Source organism: Bos indicus, chromosome 19 (assembly GCF_029378745.1).
Source record: "Bos indicus isolate NIAB-ARS_2022 breed Sahiwal x Tharparkar chromosome 19, NIAB-ARS_B.indTharparkar_mat_pri_1.0, whole genome shotgun sequence".
Lineage (NCBI taxonomy): Eukaryota > Metazoa > Chordata > Mammalia > Artiodactyla > Bovidae > Bos > Bos indicus.
Window position 1 is genome coordinate 13,755,344 of NC_091778.1, and position 23,576 is coordinate 13,778,919.

Consider the following 23,576-nt stretch of genomic DNA (forward strand, 5'->3'; position numbering starts at 1 on the left):
TAATTCAGAATTCATAGAGGTTATCAGGGTACTAGGTTTTCCCCATCTTTTCACTCCTCTAATCTCCAGTGGTTGTAAGAATGCTCCTGTGGTTTGAGGTATCCCATGCAGATTCCGCATTGTCCAGCAGAAGAAAGACTGTATTTTATCTCTGATGACAAAAGAGCCTTTCTTGGAAACCACCAAGCTGACCTCTTGTGTCTCATTAGGCAGAGCTAGATCATTTGTTTACCTCTGAATCAGTCACTGGCAATCTGAATAGGATCGCTATGTTAGGATTGGCTTAAACGATCGGCTTAAACTAATGATTTACTCATGAGTCCTACAAGAAAGGAGTCAGTGCCTCACAAAATCAGGGTTCTACCAATAAGCATGAGGTGAGGAAAATGCCTTGGTTAGGGAACCAGCAGTATCTGTCTCCTCTCACAGTGCTTTGCTCCCCCATTTAAAATTAAAACCACACCAGATAGGTATTTATTAGAAATACAGAGTTACCTAAACTGACCCAAGAAAAAAATAGAAATTCTTAATGAAATCTAGAGCAAATTGATTGAATCAGAAATCAGAAAAGTCCAGGACCAGAAGGAAAATTTTAAAAATAATTTTTTTAAAAATGTGGCAAAACTAGAATCCTCATGCATTGCTAATGAGAATGTAAAACGGAGCAGCTGCTATGGAATAGTTTGGTGGTTTTTTAAAAAGATGAACACAAAAATTACCATATTACCCAGCAGTTTCAGCCCTAGGTATATATATCCCAAAGAATTGAAAACTGGGATGCAAACAGATATCTGTATGCTAGTGATCATTGCACAATGTTTCACACTGGTCAGAACGTAGAAATGACTCAAGTATCCGCCGACAAAAGAACCCTTGAGCAACGTGGGTTTGAACTGTTGAGTGTCCACTTAATACACAGATTATTTTTCAGTACATACATAATACAGTACTACATGGTCTACTGTTGGTTGAATCCATGGATACAAAGGCCTGACTGTAAACTTATATGAGAATTTTTTTTTTCTTTACTGCCCTAAAGGGTCAGTGCCCCAACCTCCAAATTGTTCAAGAGTCAGTTGTGGATATACAGCAAAATAATATTCAACCAATTTTGATATATGCTACAATATAGGTGAGTTTTGAAAGTAATATTCTAAGTGAAATATGACAGATACAAAACCACAAATACTGTATGATTTTACTTAAATATCTAGAATAGATAAATTTATAGAAACAGGTAGATTGAGGTTACCAGCAGCTGGGGGATATACAGAGAGAATGGGAAGCTATTGTATATTATAGAGTGTCTGGGGTGATGAAAATGTTATGGAAATGCAAGATGATTCATTAAAAAATACACTTGGATGAGCGGGAGAGAATTTTTTTTCCCCCTTCACGTTTACTTTTAACATACTTTGGTCATGTCTGTCTAAAACTAGTTATCTTGCTCAATCTTATAGTAAATATATTTATAAACTAGTGGCCTTTGACCAGGGGTTGTGAAGTGAAAGTCGCTCAGTCGTGTCTGACTCTGCGACCCCATATACTGTCCATGGAATTCTCCAGGCTAGACTACTGGAGTGGGTAGCCTTTCCCTTCTCCAGGGGATCTTCCTGATGTAGGGATCGAACTGGGGTCTTCTGCATTGCAAGCAGATTCTTTACCAACTGAGCTATCAGGGAAGTAGTGTGGCTTTTAGATTTGTATATTTTCCACTTCAAACAATGAGTAACTTAATTAATTAAATGGTTGCTTTTGATAATAGCTATTAATCAAGTAGCTATGATTTTATGTTGTCATAAAAATAAAATATCGTGGGACTGTGGGTATACGGGAAGTCTGTTTATCTTCTCAGTTTTGCTGTGAATCTAAAACGGCTCTAAAAAATAAAATCTATCTTTAAAAAATATTAAAATAAAGACTGTGCTTAATGGTTATACCACGTTTGGAGAACCTTGAGAGCCTGCCTTTTCCTTAGGCTGAACACTGCGATAGAATTAGATCCTTGGTTGCACCAGAAGTTTCTTGGATCCTGCATCCTGCTCATTGTAAGCCCAGATGAACACACAGACCCTGAAGAGTCTACATATGTTGAGTTTGCCCTTTTGTTTCAATAGATAATCAGCAGAGACTGGAGAAAATATCAAGCTGTGCTTTTTCTAGCATGAAATACTTAGTTTGCTACCCCCATCATATTCCAATTACTAATTTTCAGAAACTTACTTTTAGGGAGACTACCTACAGTGAAGTTTGCTGGAAATGCAGTTACTAGTATTGTAGAAATGACTGGTGAGCATGTTTCATTCTCTAAATTTAATTTTTTTTCCTCGTTCAGCTATTTGGATAACTATCAAATCTGTATTTTCTTATACCAGTCCTTTTTTCTCAAGGTTTTTTTTTTTTTTTCTTGGACTGTTGTAATATCTTCTGTTGTGGGTTGCCTTACCTCCAGTCTTGGCTTTACTGTAATCCATTCTGCACGCTATAACCACAGCTGTCTTTCTAAAATTTTACTATTTAATATGGTAACCATTAACCACATGTGACTATTTAACATTAAGAATTAAAAGTCAGTCCTAAGTCACACTGGGCATATTTCAGACACTCATTAGCCACTTGTGGCTACTAAATTGAGTAGAGCAGATATGGAACATTTCAGTTGGTTTTATTAGACTGTGTTGTCCTACGGCATAAATAATCTCACTCACTTTTGCAGCCAGAGTGCCTTACTATGTCAAATTAGACCCTATAAAAATCTTTGTTTTCTCTACTTTGGACTTCCCTGATAGCTCAGTTGGTATGCAATGCAGGAGGCCCTGGTTCGATTCCTGGATCAGGAAGATCTGCTGGAGAAGGGATAGGCTACCCATTCCAGTAGTCTCGGGCTTCCCTTGTGGCTCAGCTCGTAAAGAATCCGCCTGCAATGTGGGTGACCTGGGTTCAATCCCTGGGTTGGGAATATCCCCTGGAGAAGGGAAAGGCTTACCCACTCCAGTATTCTGGCCTGGAGAATTCCATGGACCATATTGTCCATGGGGTCGCAAAGAATCAGACAGGACTGAGCAACTTTCACTTTCACTTTTCTCTACTTTTATCTCTCTTCACATAATCCATTATTCATGATATTCCAGGCATGTTGGCTTTCTTACTATTCTTTGTTTATGATAGAATTATTTTCCCTTTCTCAGGGCCTTTGCACTCGTTTGGAACATGTTTCCCAAGATCTGCACATGATTACCTCTTATATTTAAGTGTCAGCTCAGATGTTATATCTACAGACAGAGGAGAATTCTTCTGTCTGCCCTAAGCCCCTCCTTTAAGAAGGTTTTGATCATATAACCCTATTTTTTATCGTCTTCATAGCATTTATCGTCTTACTTATTGATGTCTGTCTGCCTACCTTAATACACCATTCCCCACTAGAATGAAGTTCTTTCCCTTCCAGTTGTCCTGAGCTGTAACTGATATACAGTACTGTATACATTCAAGATGGTGTGCAACACAGTGGTTTGACTTAGATACATTGTGAAGTGATTATCACAAGTTTAAGGAGCATCTGTTACCTCATGTAGGTTCAGTATTAAAGAAATACAAAAAATTTTTTCCTTGTGATGAAAATTCTTGGGATTGACACTTAACAACTTTTATATGTTTAACATACAGTAATGTTCTTTTATCATTAAATTAACATCCCTCATACTTATGACTGGAAATAGTAACTTTTGTGTGCCTTCGTCCACTTCCTCTCCCCCTACCTCCCCCCTTTGCTAATCGCAAATCTGATCTCTTTTTCCATGGGTTTGTTTTTAACGTATAATTGATCCACAATACTCTTGTTAGTTCCTGTTACACAACATAGTGATTCAATATTTCTATATAACTCAAAATGATCACCAGATAAGTCTATAGTTACATTGTGTGACCATACAGAGATTTTACAAACTTATTGACAATATTCTCCATATTGTAAATGACATACCTGTGACTCCTGCAGCGAGAAGTTTGAACCTCTCAACCTTCTTCACGTGTTTCTTTCTGTACCCCATTCCCCTCTGGCAACCACCTGCTCATTCTCTGTCTGTAACTCTGTTTCTGTTTGTAATGTTCATTTGTTTTTTAGATTGCAAGTATAAGTGAAGTCATTCAGTATTTGTCTTTCACTCTGATTCATTTCACTTAACATAATACCCTCTAGGTCCATCCATGTTATTGTAGATGGCAAGGTTTCATTCCTTTTTATGACTAATACTCTATTGTGTATATATACCACATCTTCTTTATCCATTCATCTATTGATGGGCGCTTCGGTAGCGCCCATATTTTGGCTATTGTAAATAATGCTGCAGTGAGCATAGGGGTGCATACCTCTTTTCTAATTAATGTTTTTGTTTGGATGAATACCCAGGAACTTCTGTCCATTTTTTAATCAGGTTCTTTGTTTTGGTGATGTGTGGATTCTTTGTATAAAAATTTTGGATATTAACCCCTTATCAGATACATTGTTTGCAAGTATCTTCTCCAATTCCATAGGTGATCTGAACTGGTTTTTGATAATTTCCTTGCTGTGCAAAAGCTTTTTAGTTTTATGTGTTCCCATGTATTTACTTCTGCTCTTGTTTCCCTTGCCTGAGGAGACAAAAAAAATTACTAAGATTGATGTTAGAGAGCTTACTACCTATGTTTTCTTCTAGAAGTTTTATGGTTTCAGGTCTTACACTTAGGCCTTTAATCTGTTTTGAATTTAGTTTTGTGTATAGTGTGAGCAGGTAGTCCAGTTTGATTATTTTGTGGGTTACTGTCTAATTGTCTCAACACCATTTATTGCAAAGGCTGTCTTCCCCATTATATATTGCCTGCATAGTTAGAATGAAACTCCTGATGGTCATAAATTCTTTCTCTCTTTACTAGATTTCACTTTTTTTTCATTGTGGCAGGGATCATTGCAAACTCTGGGTTATTAAATGAGCAATTTGTCAAGTGACAGTGTCTCTTAATTTTGTATTACTTTAGCATGAAAAGTCTGTATACCAAAACATATTTTTTCTACTTTTATATTTCTGGTTTAAAATATAAATCCAATCAACTCATCTGATAATTACATATATTTTTTCTTCAAGTTGAAATTTTGGGGTTTCCCTGGTGATCAGTGGGTAAGACTCCATGCTGCCAGTACAGGAGGCCCAGGTTCAGTCCCTGGTCAGGGTACTGGATCCTGCACACCACAGCTAAGAGAGAAAAAAAAAATCCTGCATGCCACAAGTAAACATCCCACATACTGCAACTCAGACCTGTTCAGCCAAATAAATACTAAGATAAATAAATGGGGGAAAAAAAGAAATTTGGTATCATGGAAGGTACTTCATTCAGAATGTTGGATTAACCTTGTTGCTGTTGTTCAGTTGTTTAGTCATCACTCTTTGCGACCCCATGAACTGCAGCAGGTCAGGCCTCCCTGTCCTTCACTATCTCCCAGAGTTTGCTCAGACTCATATCCATTGGGTCATTGATGCTTTCTAACCGTCTCATCCTCTGCCACCCCTTTCTCCTCTTTCTCTCAGTCTTTCTCCATATCAGGGTCTTATTTGACTCTTGGTATCAGGTGGCCAAAGTAATGGAGCTTCAGCTTTAGCATCAGTCCTAACAGTGAGTATTCAGGGTTGATTTCCTTTAGGATTGACTCGTTTGATCTCCTTGCAGTCTAAGGGACTCTCAAGAGTCTTCTCCACCATCACAGTTCAAAAGCATCAGTTCTTTGGCACTCAGCTTTCCTTATGGTCCAAGTCCCCGGTCTATACACAACCACTGGGAAACCATAGCTTTGACTATACATATAGACCTTTGTCAGCAAAGTGACATCTCTGCTTTTTGATACACTGTCTAGGTTTATCATAGCTTTTCTTCCAAGGAGCAAGCATCTTTTAATTTTGTGGCTATATATAGTCACAGTGATTTTGGAGCACAAGAAAATCTATCACTGTTTCAACTTGTCCCCCATCTATTTGCCATGAAGTGATGGGACTGAATGCCATGGTTTAGTTTTTTGAATGTTGAGTTTTAAAGCCATCTTTTTCACTTTCCTCTTTAACCTTCATCAAGAGGCTGTTTAGTTCCTCTTTGTTTTCTGCCATTAGAGTGATATACTGTGTTGTTTTATATGAGGGTTTTAGTCTTTTCTAAAAGCAGTTAATTGTACGGTGAGTGTTGGAAGGATGCACATTGTGTAATGTTCCACCTTATTGAATAATCCTGATGATTCAGAATTACTCTTTTTATTTTTGCCTGCTCTGGGTCTTACTTGTGGCATGTCGGATCTTTCTTTGCAGCATATGGGATCTAGTTCCCTGGCCAGGCATCAAACCTGGGCCCCCTGCCTTGGGAGCACACACAGTCTTAACCACTGGACCACCAGGAAAGTCCCCCAAAGTACTCTCTTTTAGAATAGCTTGGTGATTGCCTGGGGGAGGGAGAAGGATGAATTGGGAGTTTGGGATTGGCAGATGCAAACTGGTGTATATAGAATGGATAAACAACAGGTCTTACTGTATAGCATAGGGAATTATGTTAATACAATATAGTAAATCAACTATACTTCACTTTTTAAAAAACAATAGTAAAATTACTCTCTTTTTTCCTGACTATACAACAGAAAGCTAGAGATCAGAAGATTGTTACCATCTCTCTCATCTTGGGTCATTGATATGTTAGTATTTTTGGAATAGATATAAAAGTTAGATATTAAGTATCTGGGTTTCATTTAATACTCCTGAAGAATGCTTCCTAACCTCTCCATACTTGGTTTTCTTTCTCTCTTTTTTTTAACTTGGTTTTCATTCATTTATTTATTTTCCACTTGATTTTCTTTTAAATGATGTTTATACCTTGTTCCCTCTCAGAGCTGAGCATTTTCATAAAATTATATTGGCATGATATATGGACATAATGTTTTAGCCAACATCATAATAGATTCTTAAATATATGTCAGGTCCTCACAGTGTTCTGTCTCATATGTGGTTCGTACAGATGTATAGCCTGTTGCTATCTTGACCTCAGTCTGACCTAAAGCATTTTACTACTCTTACATATCACTAGATAATCAGCATGGTTTTGCAGATACTTGTGTGTAAAAAATTCTGTATTTTTCCATCATAGAGGATAAAGGTTATGAAAGAAAGAACTGGCAGTACCACAGTTTTCAGTGAACTTGTCTTACTAGAAAGATAATTGAATTAAGCATTTTTATAAAGCAACAAAAAGGTTGCAGAATATACTAGAAAAAAGAATGGAAAGTAATGATAGGTAATAGGATTTCATGTTGATCTTTATTGTCTTCATTATTTTCCAGATCTCTTATAATAAAACTGTATTACTTTGGGATTTGAAACAAAGAGAGTTTTAAGTAATACATGTAGTACATGACAAGTGCACAAAGTATACACAATATTTAGAGAGGATAAGGAATCAACATTGGATCAGATTAATCACCGGTAGCTTTCTGGGATGAACATACACTTCTTTCTGTGTGTAGTCAGTCCCAGCTTGGGCCAGACAGTTGTTTTCCAGTAGTGCCTCGTTTCTTCTGTCTGGTGACCTTAACTCATTTGGGTGCTATGTAGCCATCTGTAAGAGGTTACCAAGTCTACCATACAGAAAATAGCTATCAGAAATAGGCTCATATTATTTGTGCAATTGCAGATTGCTTCATGTGCGAAATGGAAACTGCAAATACCATTTGGGTGAAGAAACGTTTAAGTTAGCTCAGACATATATGGATAAACTCTCAAAACATGGCCAGCAAGCAAACAAAGCTGCACTCTATGGAGAACTGTGTGCACTCCTGTTTGCAAAAAGTCACTATGATGAGGTGAGTGTTTTGAAGTATATTTCATTATAACCAGTAAGTATCTGTTAAGCTGAAAATAAATCATATAACCTCATATCTGTCTTAATCTCATTTTCAAATAATGGGTTTACTTAAAGCAATATACATTTGTAATGGAATATTTTAAATAGGCAAAGGAGTATTCTGTGAGATGGATTTTAAACATACACATGTACAATTTTACGTTTGTTTTTAATTTGACTAAATGTACTTCTGCCTAAATTATTTTGACAGCGTGCTCTGTTAAATGAACCTTTAGTGGGTGCTTTATTATTGGTTGTGTAGCTCTGGGTGAACTCTCATAAATTGAAGGCATTCATTTCATTGGGAACCTAGATTTTATTTACACTTTAATTGCATTGTTTTGCTTCTATCTCTGAGTTATCAGAAAGTAGTAGCCTCCATTTTGGCTTTATACTGTTAAATTAAGGCTTTGGTGCTAATGAATACATAGTTGAAAAGTGAACTGTGTGGGCTTAACTCTTTTACAAGGTTACTTTATTTATGGAAGAATATCATAATTATTTTGCACTGTCAGATAGCTGTCATTTAGCTTTAATATTTTAAAATTGCCCTAATGTCAATTTTTGCCCTGCAATGTAAATGTGTATATATATATATATATATATATATATATATATATATGTTCCACATTTAAAGGAGAGTTACCATTAGAAGTGAAATTAGAGAATTCTAGAATAACTGTAAAGTGATGTTTACAACCCCAAAGCTAGGATCATCCCGCTTTTAATATTTATCAAAGAAGGCATTATCAAAGAATGTTGGAAGTGTTGAACTTGTTGAAGTGTATGGTGAGAGTTTGTTAAGTTTTTTAAGAAACTGCCAGATTGTCTCTACCAGCATACGTTCCCACCAGGAAGAAGTGAGAACTCCTGTTACTCCATACCCTTGCCAGCATTTGATGTTAGTGTTGTAGATTTTGGCTGTTCTAAGAGGCATGCCTCATCGTTTACATTAACTATTTTTCAAAGCTTAATATTTCATTCTAAGATGAGTAAGTGCTGAGGATCTAATTATAGCATGCTGACTGTAGTTAATACTATATGTATATTTGAAGTTTCCTAAGAATAGCTCTTAAATGTGCTCATCACACATAAAAAAAGAGAACACTGAGGTGATGCATGTGTTAATTAGATTGATTGTGATACTCATTTCACAGTATGTATGTATATCAAATCTTGTACAATTTAAATATATACAATTTTTGTCAATTATACTTCAGTAAAGTTGGGGGGAAACTTTTTTTAGTCATCAAGCTTATTTGTTAAAATCTAAAATCCTAATCAGCATGTCTGCATTTTCTCAGGAGGTTTATATATTTTTTCTGGTTCTTTTTGATGCTGAATTCTTGTGTCTGCTGAATTAGTTCTGTTGATGAATTGTTTTGCTGCCCCTTTTATGCAGTAACTGTACCCAAGCGTGTCAGTCTAGATATAGAATTTGGCCCTTTTCTGTTGTTTTACACACCAAAAACAAAGAACCCCATTCACAAAAGGCCTTTGTGTGGACAGCCTTTATGGAAATGAGAATGAAGTAAACAGCAATGGTATTTGCCTGCCTGAAAAGTTCTTCTGGGAATTCCCTGGCATCTGGTGGTTAGAACTTTGGCATTTCCACTGCAGAGGACCCAAGTTCAGTCCCTGGTGAGGGAACTAAGATCCTGCAAGCCATGAGGCATGGCTAAAAAAAAAAAGTTCTTTAGGTGCCCCACCATGACCATCCTTTATCTCTCCACATATGCCCCCCTCATCTTGGCCGTCTCTGATTGCTCTTTCATTGTTTCTTTTCATCTCTGTTTCTCATACTCCCCTGCATCCTTCTTTCTGTTCTGTAAAGTAAATCATGTCTTGCCATTTTTTACTCCTGTACTCAGCTCCAGGCCCATCTTCTTCTGTCCAGACTCAACAGTGTATTCAGTGGAACAGAAATATCTTTTATTCACCAGTTTCCACTTTATTTACCAGCAGTTACTGTTTAAGTGACAGTTTTTTTCTTTCTGAACATTTGAATTGGGGGGTGTTATACTGGAGAAGGAAATGGCAACCTACCCCAGTATTCTTGCCTGGAAAACACCATAAACAGAGGAACGTAATGGGCTACAATCCATGCGGCTGCAAAAGAATCATTCACGACTTAGCAACCAACAGCAACATACTATATTTTATTCATGATCTTTGGAATTCGCTGCACATTCATGAGGAACATTTAAGTCTAGAGATGTTTCTCGTGTAATTTTGATAGTTTATAAATTTGTCATTGATACCTACAGAAAAGTACACAAATCTTGAGGATATAGTTTGATGCATTATCACCATATTCTGCTCTGAGTCCATATAGTCTAGGATATACCAAGATAATACCAACCTCCAAACAGCACTGACTTGGAATAACACCAGTTGATTCCTTGCTCATGTTGCTTCATGTCTTGGTCTGTCTGTGGCTCTGCTTCACATCATATCTACACGTTGATCAAAACCCACATGTTGTGGAGCGGCCTCTGTCTAGAACTTTACCAGCATTGGAGCAAAGGCAAAAACAGTATGGGGAAGGAATTACTGGTTCTTGAAGCTTTCTCCTAGAAATGGCACATTTCACATGAACTCTGCTTATATTTTAATTAATATTTTGGCCAAAGGAAATCTTAATGTGAAAGGGAAGTTTATCTTTCCTCAAGCTGCTGCTGCTGCTGCTGCCAAGTCGCTCCAGTCATGCCCTACTCCATGCGACCCCATAGATGGCAGGCCACCAGGCTCCCCGGTCCCTGGGACTCTCCAGGCAAGAACACTGGAGTGGGTTGCCATTTCCTTCTCCAATGCATGAAAGTGAAAAGTGAAAGTGAAGGCGCTCAGTTGTGTCCGACTCTTAGCGACCCCATGGACTGCAGCCTACCAGGCTCCTCCGTCCATGGGATTTTCCAGGCAAGAGTACTGGAGTGGGGTGCCACTGCCTTCTCCGTATCTTTCCTCAAAGAGGGGCAGTAAATATTTTAAAAGCAGTATTACAATTTACCACAGATTTTACATTCTTACTGGGGCAAAATCAGCTTATTTAGTATCTTACAAACCAGGTGTTTTTTTAACCCAAATCATTTTTATTTTTTCCTGTTTTGTTTTTGCATCAAAATTGCTTCTGAAGAGTTAACATCTTTTAGGTGGAATGAAAGAGATGGAAGCTTATAGAAGAAAACAAATGTTTACTTTCTAATTTTCAGGTGGTTTTCTCCACATTTTTATGATCCTTTTGTAATACTTTTTGTTTCCTTGAAGCAGTTCTTACTATCCAGAATAATTCATTTTGCTTCCCCACCCTCCACCCTACTAAGCACTAGGGGATGAACAACATTCTATTTTTGTCCCCTACTAGATACCTAGGCCCTAGCACATTGTGTGACACTGTCTCAAAGAGGTGTTGTGTTGGTTAACTGTATCACTGCACATAAAATGCTTAGAACAATAGCTAGCACAAAGTGAGCACCCAACTACACAAGCGATTGTAGTAGAACAATATCACAAAGAAGTGTTACAGTAGGGGGAGGAAAGTACAGGAAACCTTGTCCGGAGCTGAAACCTGAAGGACAGCTTAGGTGGTTTAGGGGGTTGGAGGAAGGAGGGGGATGTATCGTAAGGCAGAGGAAATGGTATGTGCAGAGGCTCTGGGACAGAAAGAACATGCTTCTGATGTCCTGAATATGTGTCACATATCCAAAGAAAAATGTAACAAGCATACTTTAAAGAAAACTCAGCCTCTGAGAGGAAATTTTAAGTGTACATATTTTGTGTGTCTTCCTTATTCAGGTACTTGAAAGCTTGCGGGAAAAATTCTTAAGCATTTCATTGAATACTGTCAATTTGATACATCACAGGGTTTGCTCTTCTGTAAATTTTTTTAGGCATACAAATGGTGCATTGAGGCAATGAAAGAAATCACAACAAGCTTACCAGTCAAAGTCGTGGTGGATGTTTTAAGACAAGCTTCTAAGGTAAATATAATGTTAAAATTATTAAATGGATTATAGAGTTTAATAAGCTTCAAATTTGTGTTAATTAACCTACTGTTTGGGGGCTTCCCTGGTGGCTCTGCCTGCCAGTGCAGGAGACACAGATTTAATCCCTGATCTGGGAAGATCTTTTGAAGAAAGAAATGGCAGCTCACTCCAGTATTCTTGCCTGGAGAATCCCAGGGACAGACGAGCCTGGTGGGCTGTAGTCCATGGGGTCGCAAAGAATCAGACACAACTGAGTGACTGAACAGCAACAGCCACCACCTGCTATTTAAAAAATTAAGTGTTGCATACTCATGGATACCAACATCTATTTTCTAAATTTTTCTGCTCAGTTTCAGGAATCTGGCTTCTTCTTAAACCTTTACAGCAACCTGAATTCCTTATGCCATGATTGTATGGGCTTCGGTCACTTTTCTGCTAAAGGATATCCTAGTATTAAACCTTTCAGTCACAGTATTGCAGTCTCACAGTGTGATAGCTTTCTGTTCTTGACCTGATAGGCAATACTTACATGGTGTTTCTTCTTACTGGGTAAAAAAAACAGAATGAATTAAGTCTTTGAAATCATTTAGTAATATTTTTAAATTGCTGCTTTAGTAAACTGAAGCTTTAAAGCATTGATATAATTTTCAGATATAGTATTTCCCAGAGCTTTTCCATTTTGAATATTCCACTTTGGCTGGTTTTACTTACGGAAATTTCAGTTAGAGGAATTTTTCTAAAATGACAGATTTAGAAGAGTCTTAAGATTTCTGTAAAATTTATTAAGTCATTTTAGAGCAAGTAAATAGCATAAATATTCAGGTAATCAGTAGAGCTAGAAGAGACAGTAATATGTTTTTTAATTTAAAACATTGAATATGCATTTAGTATAAAAACAGCTTAATTTATGTGCAAGATTTATATTTCTGTATTTAAATGATACTTAAAGTCTACTGACTTTCCCATGAATCAGAACATTTTAAGAAGTAATAGGAATACTTGGAATTCTGTACATTTAAAGATTATTAGATGGAAAACTTCCAGATAGTTTTAAGCTACTGGGATATAAATAAGTACTTTAGGAAATAATGGTGAACCCTCTCCCCCCACCCCACCCCCCACTATTTTATTTTATTTATTTATTTTTAGATGTAAATAACATATTTAATTTTTTAATAGATAGAATTGAAAGCAGGTTTGTTCCCCAACAATCTAGATGGAAAATGCCCTTTCCCATGAAGTTTTCTACGTATAGATAAATACGCTCACCAAAAAGCACCTCTTTGAAATACTATTAACTTCATTAATGTCTCTGTGCCTCAGTTTCATTCTCTTTAAAATGGGAATTTAGAAGAGACCTTACTTGTAGAGTTTTCCTTTCATTAAATGAAGCAGAGCATGTAAAACACCCAGGACATTGCTTAGTAGAGCTAAGCAATGTATTTCATTTAGTTTTTTTTTTTTTTTTCCCCCTAGACTACAGAGCTAGTCATCAAGACAGTATGGTACTGGCACAAAGACAGAAATATAGATCAGTGGAACAAAATAGAAAGCCCAGAGATAAATCCACACGCCTATGGACACCTTATCTTTGACAAACGAGGCAAGAATATACAATGGAGAAAAGACAATCTCTTTAACAAGTGGTCCTGGGAAAACTGGTCGACCACTTGTAAAAGAATGAAACTAGAACACGTCCTAATACCACACACAAAAATAAACTCAAAGTGGATTAAAGATCTAAATGTAAGAACAGAAAGTATAGAGCTCCTAGAGGAAAACATAGGCAAAACACTCTCTGATGTAAATCATAGCAGGATCCTCTATGACCCACCTCCCAGAGTAATGGAAATAAAACCAAAAATAAACAAATGGGACTTAATTAAACTTAAAAGCTTTTGTACAACAAAGGAAACTATAAGCAAGGTGAAAAGACAGCCTTCAGAATGGGAGAAAATAATAGCAAATGAAGCAACTGACAAAGAATTAATCTCAAAAATATACAGGCAAACCCCCTCCCCCCCCCACTATTTTAATAACATGTAAGAATGGGAATATATGAGCTTTTTAAGATACCTTTGTTATAACAGTTTAGTTCTGGGCATGACTGAAAATTTTAAGTTTTATAATTACTCAGGATATATACACATCTGTTTATAATGGAATTTTCAAATACTTGGAAGGAAAGAAATTACAAATAGATCCATTCTATTTATGTTTGAAGATGTTTTTTTCTTTTTAACCATTGTAGTTTGAATATATAAATCGTATTTGTTTTAACACATTCATTAACTGTTTGTGAGTTATTTAACAATTTTTCATTTCATCTTTAGGCTTGTGTTGTAAAACGTGAATTTAAGAAAGCAGAGCAGTTAATTAAACATGCAGTGTATTTGGCACGGTACGTGATTGTTATTAAAAATACCATTTAAAATTGTCTCTCTCTACTTTATATCCTAATAGTTTTGTATCTTTTTATAGGGATCATTTTGGATCCAAACACCCAAAATATTCTGATACACTGCTAGATTATGGGTTCTACTTACTCAATGTAGATAATATCTGTCAGTCTGTTGCAATTTATCAGGTATGTTAATAGTTACACTTTTTCTTTCAACCTAAATTGACTTGCTGACCTATAATTTGTTTATGGTGTATAAACTACTCTCAAAAAATAACTTTTTCGGAGCCCCTTCTCATATATGGCACACCATTATTTTACTAAATAATAACAGAAGTAAAACTTAACTTCTTTAGGAATTAAAGAAGTAAAACTTCTTAAGACTTACTGTTTTAGGAATTAAAGAGGCTCATCTAGGGAAAAAGTTTGGAGTTGTGGGTCAGTATTTAGTAGTTTTCAATTTTTTCATTTACCCAGATGATGTCTTTGTTGTTACTTTAGCACAAATCATTATAGTGCCTTTGTAGTAGCAAGAAGGGTAGATAACAGTTATTTTAGGCCTTAGTCAATCTTAGGTACATGATTTGTTATGCCATCACTCTGGACAAGGTATCCCTGATTTTATAGTTTATTTCTGAAAAGGATATAGAGAAAAAACACTAATGTAATTCCTAAGACATGTGAATGACTTTTATTAGTAAGCCATTGCCTTTTAATTCAGACTTACTCTTCAGAAAATCAAGCCGTGAGTGACTTTTATGTTCTGTTGTGACCTAAATTTGGAGAAGGAAATGGCAACCCACTCCAATATTCTTGCCTGGAGAATCCCATGGACAGAGGAGCCTAGCAGGCCATGGTCCATGGGGTCGCAGAGAGTCGGACACGGCTGAAGCCACTAAGCATACATGTGCTCTAACTACAGCAGAACTTTTTTCCAAAACTGATGGGGTTGAGTATATAAAATATATATTTAGGTCACTAGACTGCTTAATTTAACTAGGTAGTGTTTTCTAAGCATTCACAGTATTATCAGTTATTTTCTTGACTCTTTCAGGCAGCCCTTGACATTCGGCAGTCAGTGTTTGGTGGCAAAAATATTCACGTAGCAACAGCTCATGAAGACTTGGCGTATTCCTCTTATGTTCACCAGTATAGCTCTGGGAAATTTGACAATGCACTGTAAGTTCTACTTTCCTTTTCATGAGGAATTAAATGCTATTGCTATTTTGTTTTGTTTTGCTTTGCTTTTTCCTTAACACAGTACTATTTCATGTATAAATTAATGGATTAAAGTTGTCCTCCTGGAACTTTAACAAGATCCCTAAAATGTTCTTTAAGTCATTTAAAGTCATCCCAATTTATAAGCCATTCATTTAGAGCGTATGTGGTTTGACATTGAGACTTTTATATCATCATATAAAATGTCTTTTTTTTAAGTATCTCCTTCAGTAATTTTTCCTTGACTAATACAGTGGTGTACAAACTTGATCATAACATGCAGAAATACTGAATGACAGTCATCTTTTTTAATGCATAACTGAGCTTGTAAGAGAGAGAGGAAATCCCCAATGGCCAATAATGGACTAAAACCCAAAAGGGTAGGCATGAACCATAGTGTAACTGTTCTGGGGTGGTAAGGCTTAGAAGGCCTTAGAAGTTTCTGTAACCTTGGTTGAATACCAGTCCTGGTTTTAAGAGATAAGGCATTAGGCCACAGGAGGCTGTGACTTAAAACTGAAGCCAAGATCAAAGCTACACCCTCAGGGAAAGGGTAGACCAGGGAAAAACTGCCCACTGGCAAGAGGGGTGACGTGGAAGATTGTCCATCTTAGGCTGAGCTCTCAGTTGAACAACACGAGCCTCATGGGGGAATTTATAGGCTATAGACTTCTCCCTTGTATTTGGGCATCATGCATACAGGAAACCCCAAACCGAGGAAAACATTAAGAAGTACTTTGAGACTGCTGATTTCTTTTAGGATGCTTTTAAGGAGAAAATACAAAGCTCTTGGTAATAATTAACCTTCAGTCCAAGCCATACAGACTTCCCTTAGACCTAACTCTACCTAAGATGAACTCACCATAAAAAATGTTTTTAAATAAGGGAACGTTTTCTCTGTGAGTGAGTCAGAAGGCATGATGAACAAGATTAGAACACTAAAAATATCAGTTAACAGAATGTTTTGGTTGATGCTATAAAGTAAGGATTCTTAGATGACTAAGGGTATAAATGGGTTGGCAAACTATGGCCTGAAGGCAAAATAAAGGTTAATTGGAACCTGGCAGTGTTCATGCACTCCTGTTTTGTGTGTGGTTGCTTTTATGCTTCAACAGCAGAGTTGAATAGTTGGGACAGAGTGTGTACCACATAATCTTGAGATGTTTACTGTATGGCCCTGTACAGGAAAAAAAAATTGCTGACACTGATATAAAAGAAGGAATCAATAATGCTTTAGAGGGAAACTTAAGGAAAAAAGGCAGATATAAAAATAAACTGAGGGAACTATATGTATATCTGAGTCACTTTGCAATATACCTAAAGCTTACACAACACAGTAAATCAAGTATACTTCAATAATACAAATAAATGGGACTTCCCTGGCGGTTCAGTGGTTAAGACTCTACACTTGCACCACAGGGAGCATGAGTTATTTCTGGTTGGGGAACTAATATCCTACATGCCGCTTGGAGCAGCCAAAAATACACAGTAACATAAAATGACCGATACATGCTGCAGCTTGAACGAATCTTTAAAACACTGTGCAGGTGAAAGAAGCCAGCCACAGAGGACCGCATATTATATAATTTCATTGCATGAAATGTCTAGACTAGGCAAGCCTGTAGAAACAGAAAGTAAATTGGTGGTTGCCTAGAGTTGGGGGAGTTGGAGGAAAATGAAATGACTGCTAATGGGCACAAAGTTTCTTTTGGGGGGGATGAAAATATTCTGAAATTAATAGTGATAGGTGCATAACTCTGAAATATGCTAAAAACCTTCTGTTGTACACTTTAAATTGTGGTATGAATTATGTTAATAAACACTTATTATGAAAACAAATTATAATAGCTAGAATTAGAAAATAGTCATTGACATTAAAACTCAGTAGACAAATTAAATAGCATTAGATACAACTAAAGAGACAGCAGATTGGAAGATAGATCTGAGAAAATTGATGATTGCTTCAGTTCAGTAGCTCAGTCATGTCCGACTCTTTGCGACCCCATGGACTGCAGCATGCCAGGCCTCCCTGTCCATCACCAACTCCTGGAGTTTACTCAAACTCCTGTCCATCGAGTTGGTGATGTCATCCAACCATCTTATCCTCTGTCGTCCCCTTCTCCTCCTGCCTTCAATCTTTCCCAGCATCGGGGTCTTTTCCAATGAGTCAGTTCTCCACATCAGGTGGCCACAGTATTGGAGTTTCAGCTTCAGCATCAGGCCTTCCAGTGATATTCAGGACTGATGTCCTTGAGGATTGACTGGTTTGATCTCCTTGCAGTCCAAGAAAGATGGGAATAGAAGGTGTAGAGTTGTTTGAAAGGAACTGGTAGATAAAATAGACAAATAACTTGCCTTCTGTTTGACAGGATGAGCCATGAAACAATAACCAAACATGTCAGATGAGAATATATGCTGTGAAGAAGAATAAAATAAACTAAGAGTTTAGAGAGTGATGGTAGATTTTTTTAGGGTCTTCTGTATAGGCTGATCTGGAAAGACTTCATTGAGGGTAAACCATGTGGATATTCAGGGAACAACCATTCCAGAGAGACAATAAAACAAATGCAAGAATCCTGGGCTAGAACTGCTTTACATGTTCAGAAAATTGCCATTCCTATGTGGCTAGAAGGGAAAGAGGGAATTACTTCTGATAATGGTAGGAGATGTGGTCAGAGAGGTAGCCCAGTGAAAGATCATATTGTATTAAGCCTTGTAGGCTGTGATAGTAATTTCACAGTTGGTTATGAGGGAGATAGATGGGAATCCACTGGGTGTTTAAAAGTTCATTTAATTATCCTTCAAATAAAAATAAATTAAGGGAGGGAAAAAACTCAGTGTACAAAAGATTGGAATGTTACAGCGAAACTTGTCCTTTACCACAGCTAGTTTTAGGGATTCTACCAGTATTATGTTGTAAATTATGGGGGTTTTAATGCCTAAATTATTTGTAACATAAAAGAAATGCCAGAACTTATCTTCTGTATTGCAGGTTTCATGCAGAAAGAGCTATTGGTATCATTACCCACATCCTACCTGAAGATCATCTTCTTTTGGCTTCTTCAAAGAGGGTGAAAGGTACCCTTTGTAATCTAGTCTCCTATAGATAGATAGATGTATTTTAAGACTTCTTTAGCTGTCAATTATAATAGATGCCTACTATCTGACATTTTAAAATTGATTAAAATAGGAATATTTGTTGATTTCCTCAGAATTAGACTGTATATTACTAAAACAGACAATCACTGATTTAACATATTTGCCCACGTCTCTAAGAATTTCCAGTGGTTCATAATGAAAAGTTGTTTGCTTCTCTCATACAACATTGTTAGTAGGCTAGAGTACCCTTCTTTCTTCCTTCCTTCCACTTGCCTCTTCCCTCCTTTTTCTCTTTCCTTTCATTCATTCATGCCTTTCTTTTGAGGGGAGGATTGAAGAATCACCGTGACATTGCAGATGGGTTTTCACACGCCTTCACCTTTATTGTGCAAGACTCTGAAACTGTTTCATATCAGGTTACCTTTAGTGTTGCAAGGCTCGCACCACATACCACTTTCTTCTTTACTTTTTAACTCTTCTGCAGTCACTTACCAAGGGCCTTTGATTTTGCTGACGATTGGGTCACCCATGTGGTAATTCCTTGCATGATGAAGAACTTTTACCTTAATTCTGGAACTAGGCTTTACCTCTCCTTTAGGTTTGCATTTTTGAAGTCATGCAAGTAATACATGATGTCAAGAATTAAAAGAGAAAAAATTAAGTTACTTGAAACTCATCAATCCAGAATCAACATGTGGGCAAATATTTTTTTTAGGCTTTTCTTTCTTTGAAGACTGAAATGAGTGAATAATTTTTTTTTAGTTCTGTAATCTGCTTTGTTCACTCGATGTAGTACAAACATTTTCTCATTTCAATACGTGTAGGTATATATCCTTTTTTCTGATGTTTTTTCTAGTTTTCTAATGTTTTTAACTGCACCTGTCTTATTGGACCTCTACATTTTTTTTAACCTTTTGTTCTTTAAAAATGCTACAGTGAGCTAAATCTCTTACTTTTTGTGCATATGAACAATTTTCCTAGCAATAAAATTGCCCGGTTAAAGAATATATATTTGTAAGACTTTAAATGGAGTTTGAGGGTCTCAAATAGGACTTTGAAGTTAAATTATCTTCTTATCTGATTTGACTGGTCAAGTGAGTTAGGAGGAAACCAGTTCTTTTACTTCTATTTGGTTAAAGGTTATATAGTTTGCAAATGTGGTTTCACAGTTTTCAACAGTGGTTAGGTAGTCCTTGACACAGTTTCACAATTTAAAAAAATTTGCCTTTTCATTCTTGTCTTTCTTCTGTTTGCTTAAAAAACAATTTACGTCAGCAAAGCAAACCGATCTGGTAAAATAGAGAGTAATTCTGCAAAATAATTTGTTGTATACTGTTGTTTTTCTTACATTTGAAATCCATTATACTATGCAAAATAGAATCACCCCAAAAGTGTTTTGTTTTGTTTTTTCATTAAAATGGAATACGCTCATCTTTACCAGTTCTTTGGTATGTTATATGGTTTATGGTTCTAAACGATAAACATATAGAAGTGTATACAAGTAACATTTATAAAATTCAATTCTAAAGTTTATGTTCTGATGAGCTTTGATACATGGTTTGAAAGTGCACTGATTTTGTTGCCTTCTTATTCAGCACTTATTTTAGAGGAGATTGCTATTGACTGTCATAATAAAGAAACTGAACAGAGGCTGCTTCAAGAAGCTCATGATTTGCACCTGTCTTCACTCCAACTAGCTAAAAAAGCTTTTGGAGAATTTAATGTACAGACTGCAAAACACTATGGAAACCTTGGAAGACTTTATCAGTCAATGAGAAAATTTAAGGTAGGAGCACATTTTACTGTATTTTTCTGTCTAAGTAATCTTAGGTAATAAAGTACAATGTGAATAATAAATCTTAAGTAATGCTTCTTCAGTAATCTTAAATTATAAAGTATACATTTATTATACTTCCACATTATTTCACATAAGAATTGAGAAAATAGCTAGTATAAAACAGTCAAAATATAAATAAAATTCAAAAATACAAACCATAGAAAAATATATATATCAGACTTAAAACATAGCTCTTAGCTAATAGTTTAAATTGAACACTTAGAATGCCTGACACATAGTTAGATGTGCAAGAAATGTAAGATAATGCAAGTATTGTATAATTGTAGTGGTAAAAATATACTGAATTTAGTTTCCTTTTAGAACTTTGGGTTATAAATTCTTATTACTGTTGATTCCGTTCAGTCGCTCAGTCATGTCCGACTCTTTGTGACCCCATGAATCGCAGCATGCCAGGCCTCCCTGTCCATCACCAACTCCCAGAGTTCACTCAAACTCATGTCCATCGAGTCGGTGATGCCATCCAGCCATCTCATCCTCTGTTGGCCCCTTCTCCTCCTGCCCCCAATCCCTCCCAGCATCAGGGTCTTTTCCAGTGAGTCATCTCTTCGCATGAGGTGGCCAAAGTATTGGAGTTTCAGCTTCAGCATCAGTCCTTCTAGTGAACACCCAGGACTGATCTCCTTTCGGATGGACTGGTTGGATCTCCTTGCAGTCCAAGGGACTCTCAAGAGTCTTCTGCAACACCACAGTTCAAAAGCATCAATTCTTATAGAGTCACAGTAAGAAAGGAAAGAGAGTTGCTATCTAAGACATTCATTTTTATCTGAAAATCAGTTTACACATTCCTCAGTTAACCTGTTTATTGAGATAAAAATTGTCAAAACTCCAAAAAACGAAATAATAAAATATACTTCTATGTAAAAATTAATAAAGAGTTTCTTAACACAGTTCAATTAAATTTTGAAGTGTGTTAAATTGAAATAAGTTTTCATTTTAGAATATTTTGACATTAATTTCTTCTAATAGCTTTTTATTACATGGACACGTTTTCTCTTGTCATTTTGGTGTATTTCAGTGTTTCGTCAGCTTATGTGCATAGCTTCCCGAAGCCAGTGATGCTTCCTGTTAGGCAGCTTTTAGAACAATGTAGTGTCTTCTCTGATCAGATTACCTTAGCCATCCATAAACTGTTTTTGGCATTTAGAAGAATGTTACTAATTGGATAAGAGTTGTTGACATAGTAAAAAGTATAATCTAATGGTTAATACAGCTTGATTATTTTTCAGGAAGCTGAAGAAATGCACATCAAAGCAATTCAGATTAAAGAACAACTTCTTGGTCAAGAAGATTATGAAGTAGCCCTTTCGGTGGGACATCTGGCTTCTTTATATAATTATGACATGAATCAGTATGAAAATGCTGAGAAACTTTATTTGCGATCTATAGCAATTGGTATGTTACTTTAAAATTGTTTTAATTGATAAGAGATCAACATGTCTTACATGTTGTATAGGGAAGTGTTATTATTAAGACTTAAATGAGTTTAGAGCTGCTCAGGATCTCCAGGAGCTACTCAGAAGTCTTCTAAAACATTTTGCTAAAGATTATTTATCGATAATTGAAGCCAGTAATAAGAAATATGACAGTAGTGTGTCAAGTAAAGGCAAAAATAGTTATTTTAAAAATTTGTATAAACACTACCTCTAGCCCATCCTCACCCTTCTCCTGATTTTAAATTAGACAAAGTTGAGCTGTTTTAGAACTTGATATAAATGAAATACAATGTATCTTTTTATATGCTTTGTTTCTTTTGGTGAACATCAATTGTAAAATACATCAGTGTTGTTCATATCCCTGTTGCTTGTTAATTTCCAGTGCCTTGTAATATTGTATTGAATTAGTATATCATTATTTATCCATTCTACTATTAGTTGATATTTGAATTGTTTTCAGTTCAGACCGATCACAAAATAAAGTACTGTGGTCATCATCTAATGTTGTGCCTGTTAAAACTCTTCCCATGTTTTTATTGAATTTGTCTGTCACTTTCTTCTTGGTTTATGGAAGTTCCTTATATACTTTAGATGTAACAAGCCCTTTGTTAGTTAAACGTGTTGCAGATGACTGTCCCTCTACTGCTTGTTTCTTAACGGTGCCTTTCAAAGAACAAACATTCTTAAAGTTTAATGTAATATTAATTACATATAATATTGTAATTATTGCTCTTTTATTTTATGGTTGGCACTTTTTAAATTGTGTTTTGGAAATATTTTTCTACCCCAAAGTCAAAAGATACTCTTTTGGGAGATTATCTTCTGGAAATTTGTGAGGTAGTGATCAAATTTCTTCCCCTCTTCCTTTTTCCCTTCTGTATGGATATACAGGTTGACCAGGACCATTTTTTCAAAACACTGTCTTTCCCCTCTGCTGTGCTACCTTTGCCTCAAATCATATATCCGTGTATGTGAAGGTTCCTCGTTATCCATAATAGATTATCTTGCTTAACCCTACAATACACGTAAAGTAGTTTTAGAATTGTTAACCCGTAGTACTATGAACACCAGTGTTACTGCTTAGAGCCTAATAATTCATTTACATTTTATCTTGTCCTTAACCTGAAGGTATATAATCAGAATACTGTATTCAGAATTTACTTAGGTTGCTTATCTCCCTGCCACCTGCTATCAGTTAAGTTACTCATTTACGAGAGAACTGGGTTCATTTGCTTATGTTTGTGTAACATTCCCCCGTTTTTATTTAGTCTGCTAAATTATTTGACTGTGAAATATTAATACTCTGAAAAGTTAGAACTGTGGAGTTCCCTGGCAGTCCAGTGGTTAAAACTCCTCACTGTCACTGCTGAGGGCCTGGGTTTGATCCGTAGTCAGGGAACTAAGATCCCACAAGCCACATGGCATAACCAAAAAAAAAATAGTCAACTATACAGAAAGGTCTTCTCACAGATGTGTGACTGCCCTTAATTTCTCCTCGCCAGTCATTCCTGTGAGTAACTGGTCTTGTTAGTTTCTCATCTGTTTTTTCTGGGTTTTTTGTTTTTGTTTTTTACTTTTGACCGTGCTGGGTCTTGTTGCTGTGTACGGGCTCCTCGTTGCCGAGCACGGGCTCTCGGCATGCAGGCTTTGGGAGTTGTGGCACATGGGCTCGGTAGTCGCGT

At 36.3% G+C, this 23,576-nt stretch overlaps 1 protein-coding gene across 1 annotated transcript in view; it reads left to right on the forward strand.

The window, feature by feature from the left end:
• Positions 1 to 23,576, forward strand: part of APPBP2 (amyloid beta precursor protein binding protein 2) — a 60,478-nt gene that overhangs the window by 30,890 nt on the left and 6,012 nt on the right. Inside the window, exons 5-12 of the mRNA XM_070772602.1 lie at positions 7,693 to 7,861; positions 11,790 to 11,879; positions 14,219 to 14,286; positions 14,367 to 14,472; positions 15,341 to 15,465; positions 18,497 to 18,582; positions 20,199 to 20,389; positions 21,688 to 21,853. Coding sequence (XP_070628703.1) covers positions 7,693 to 7,861; positions 11,790 to 11,879; positions 14,219 to 14,286; positions 14,367 to 14,472; positions 15,341 to 15,465; positions 18,497 to 18,582; positions 20,199 to 20,389; positions 21,688 to 21,853 — 1,001 coding nt within the window. The remainder of the gene's footprint in view (positions 1 to 7,692; positions 7,862 to 11,789; positions 11,880 to 14,218; positions 14,287 to 14,366; positions 14,473 to 15,340; positions 15,466 to 18,496; positions 18,583 to 20,198; positions 20,390 to 21,687; positions 21,854 to 23,576) is intronic.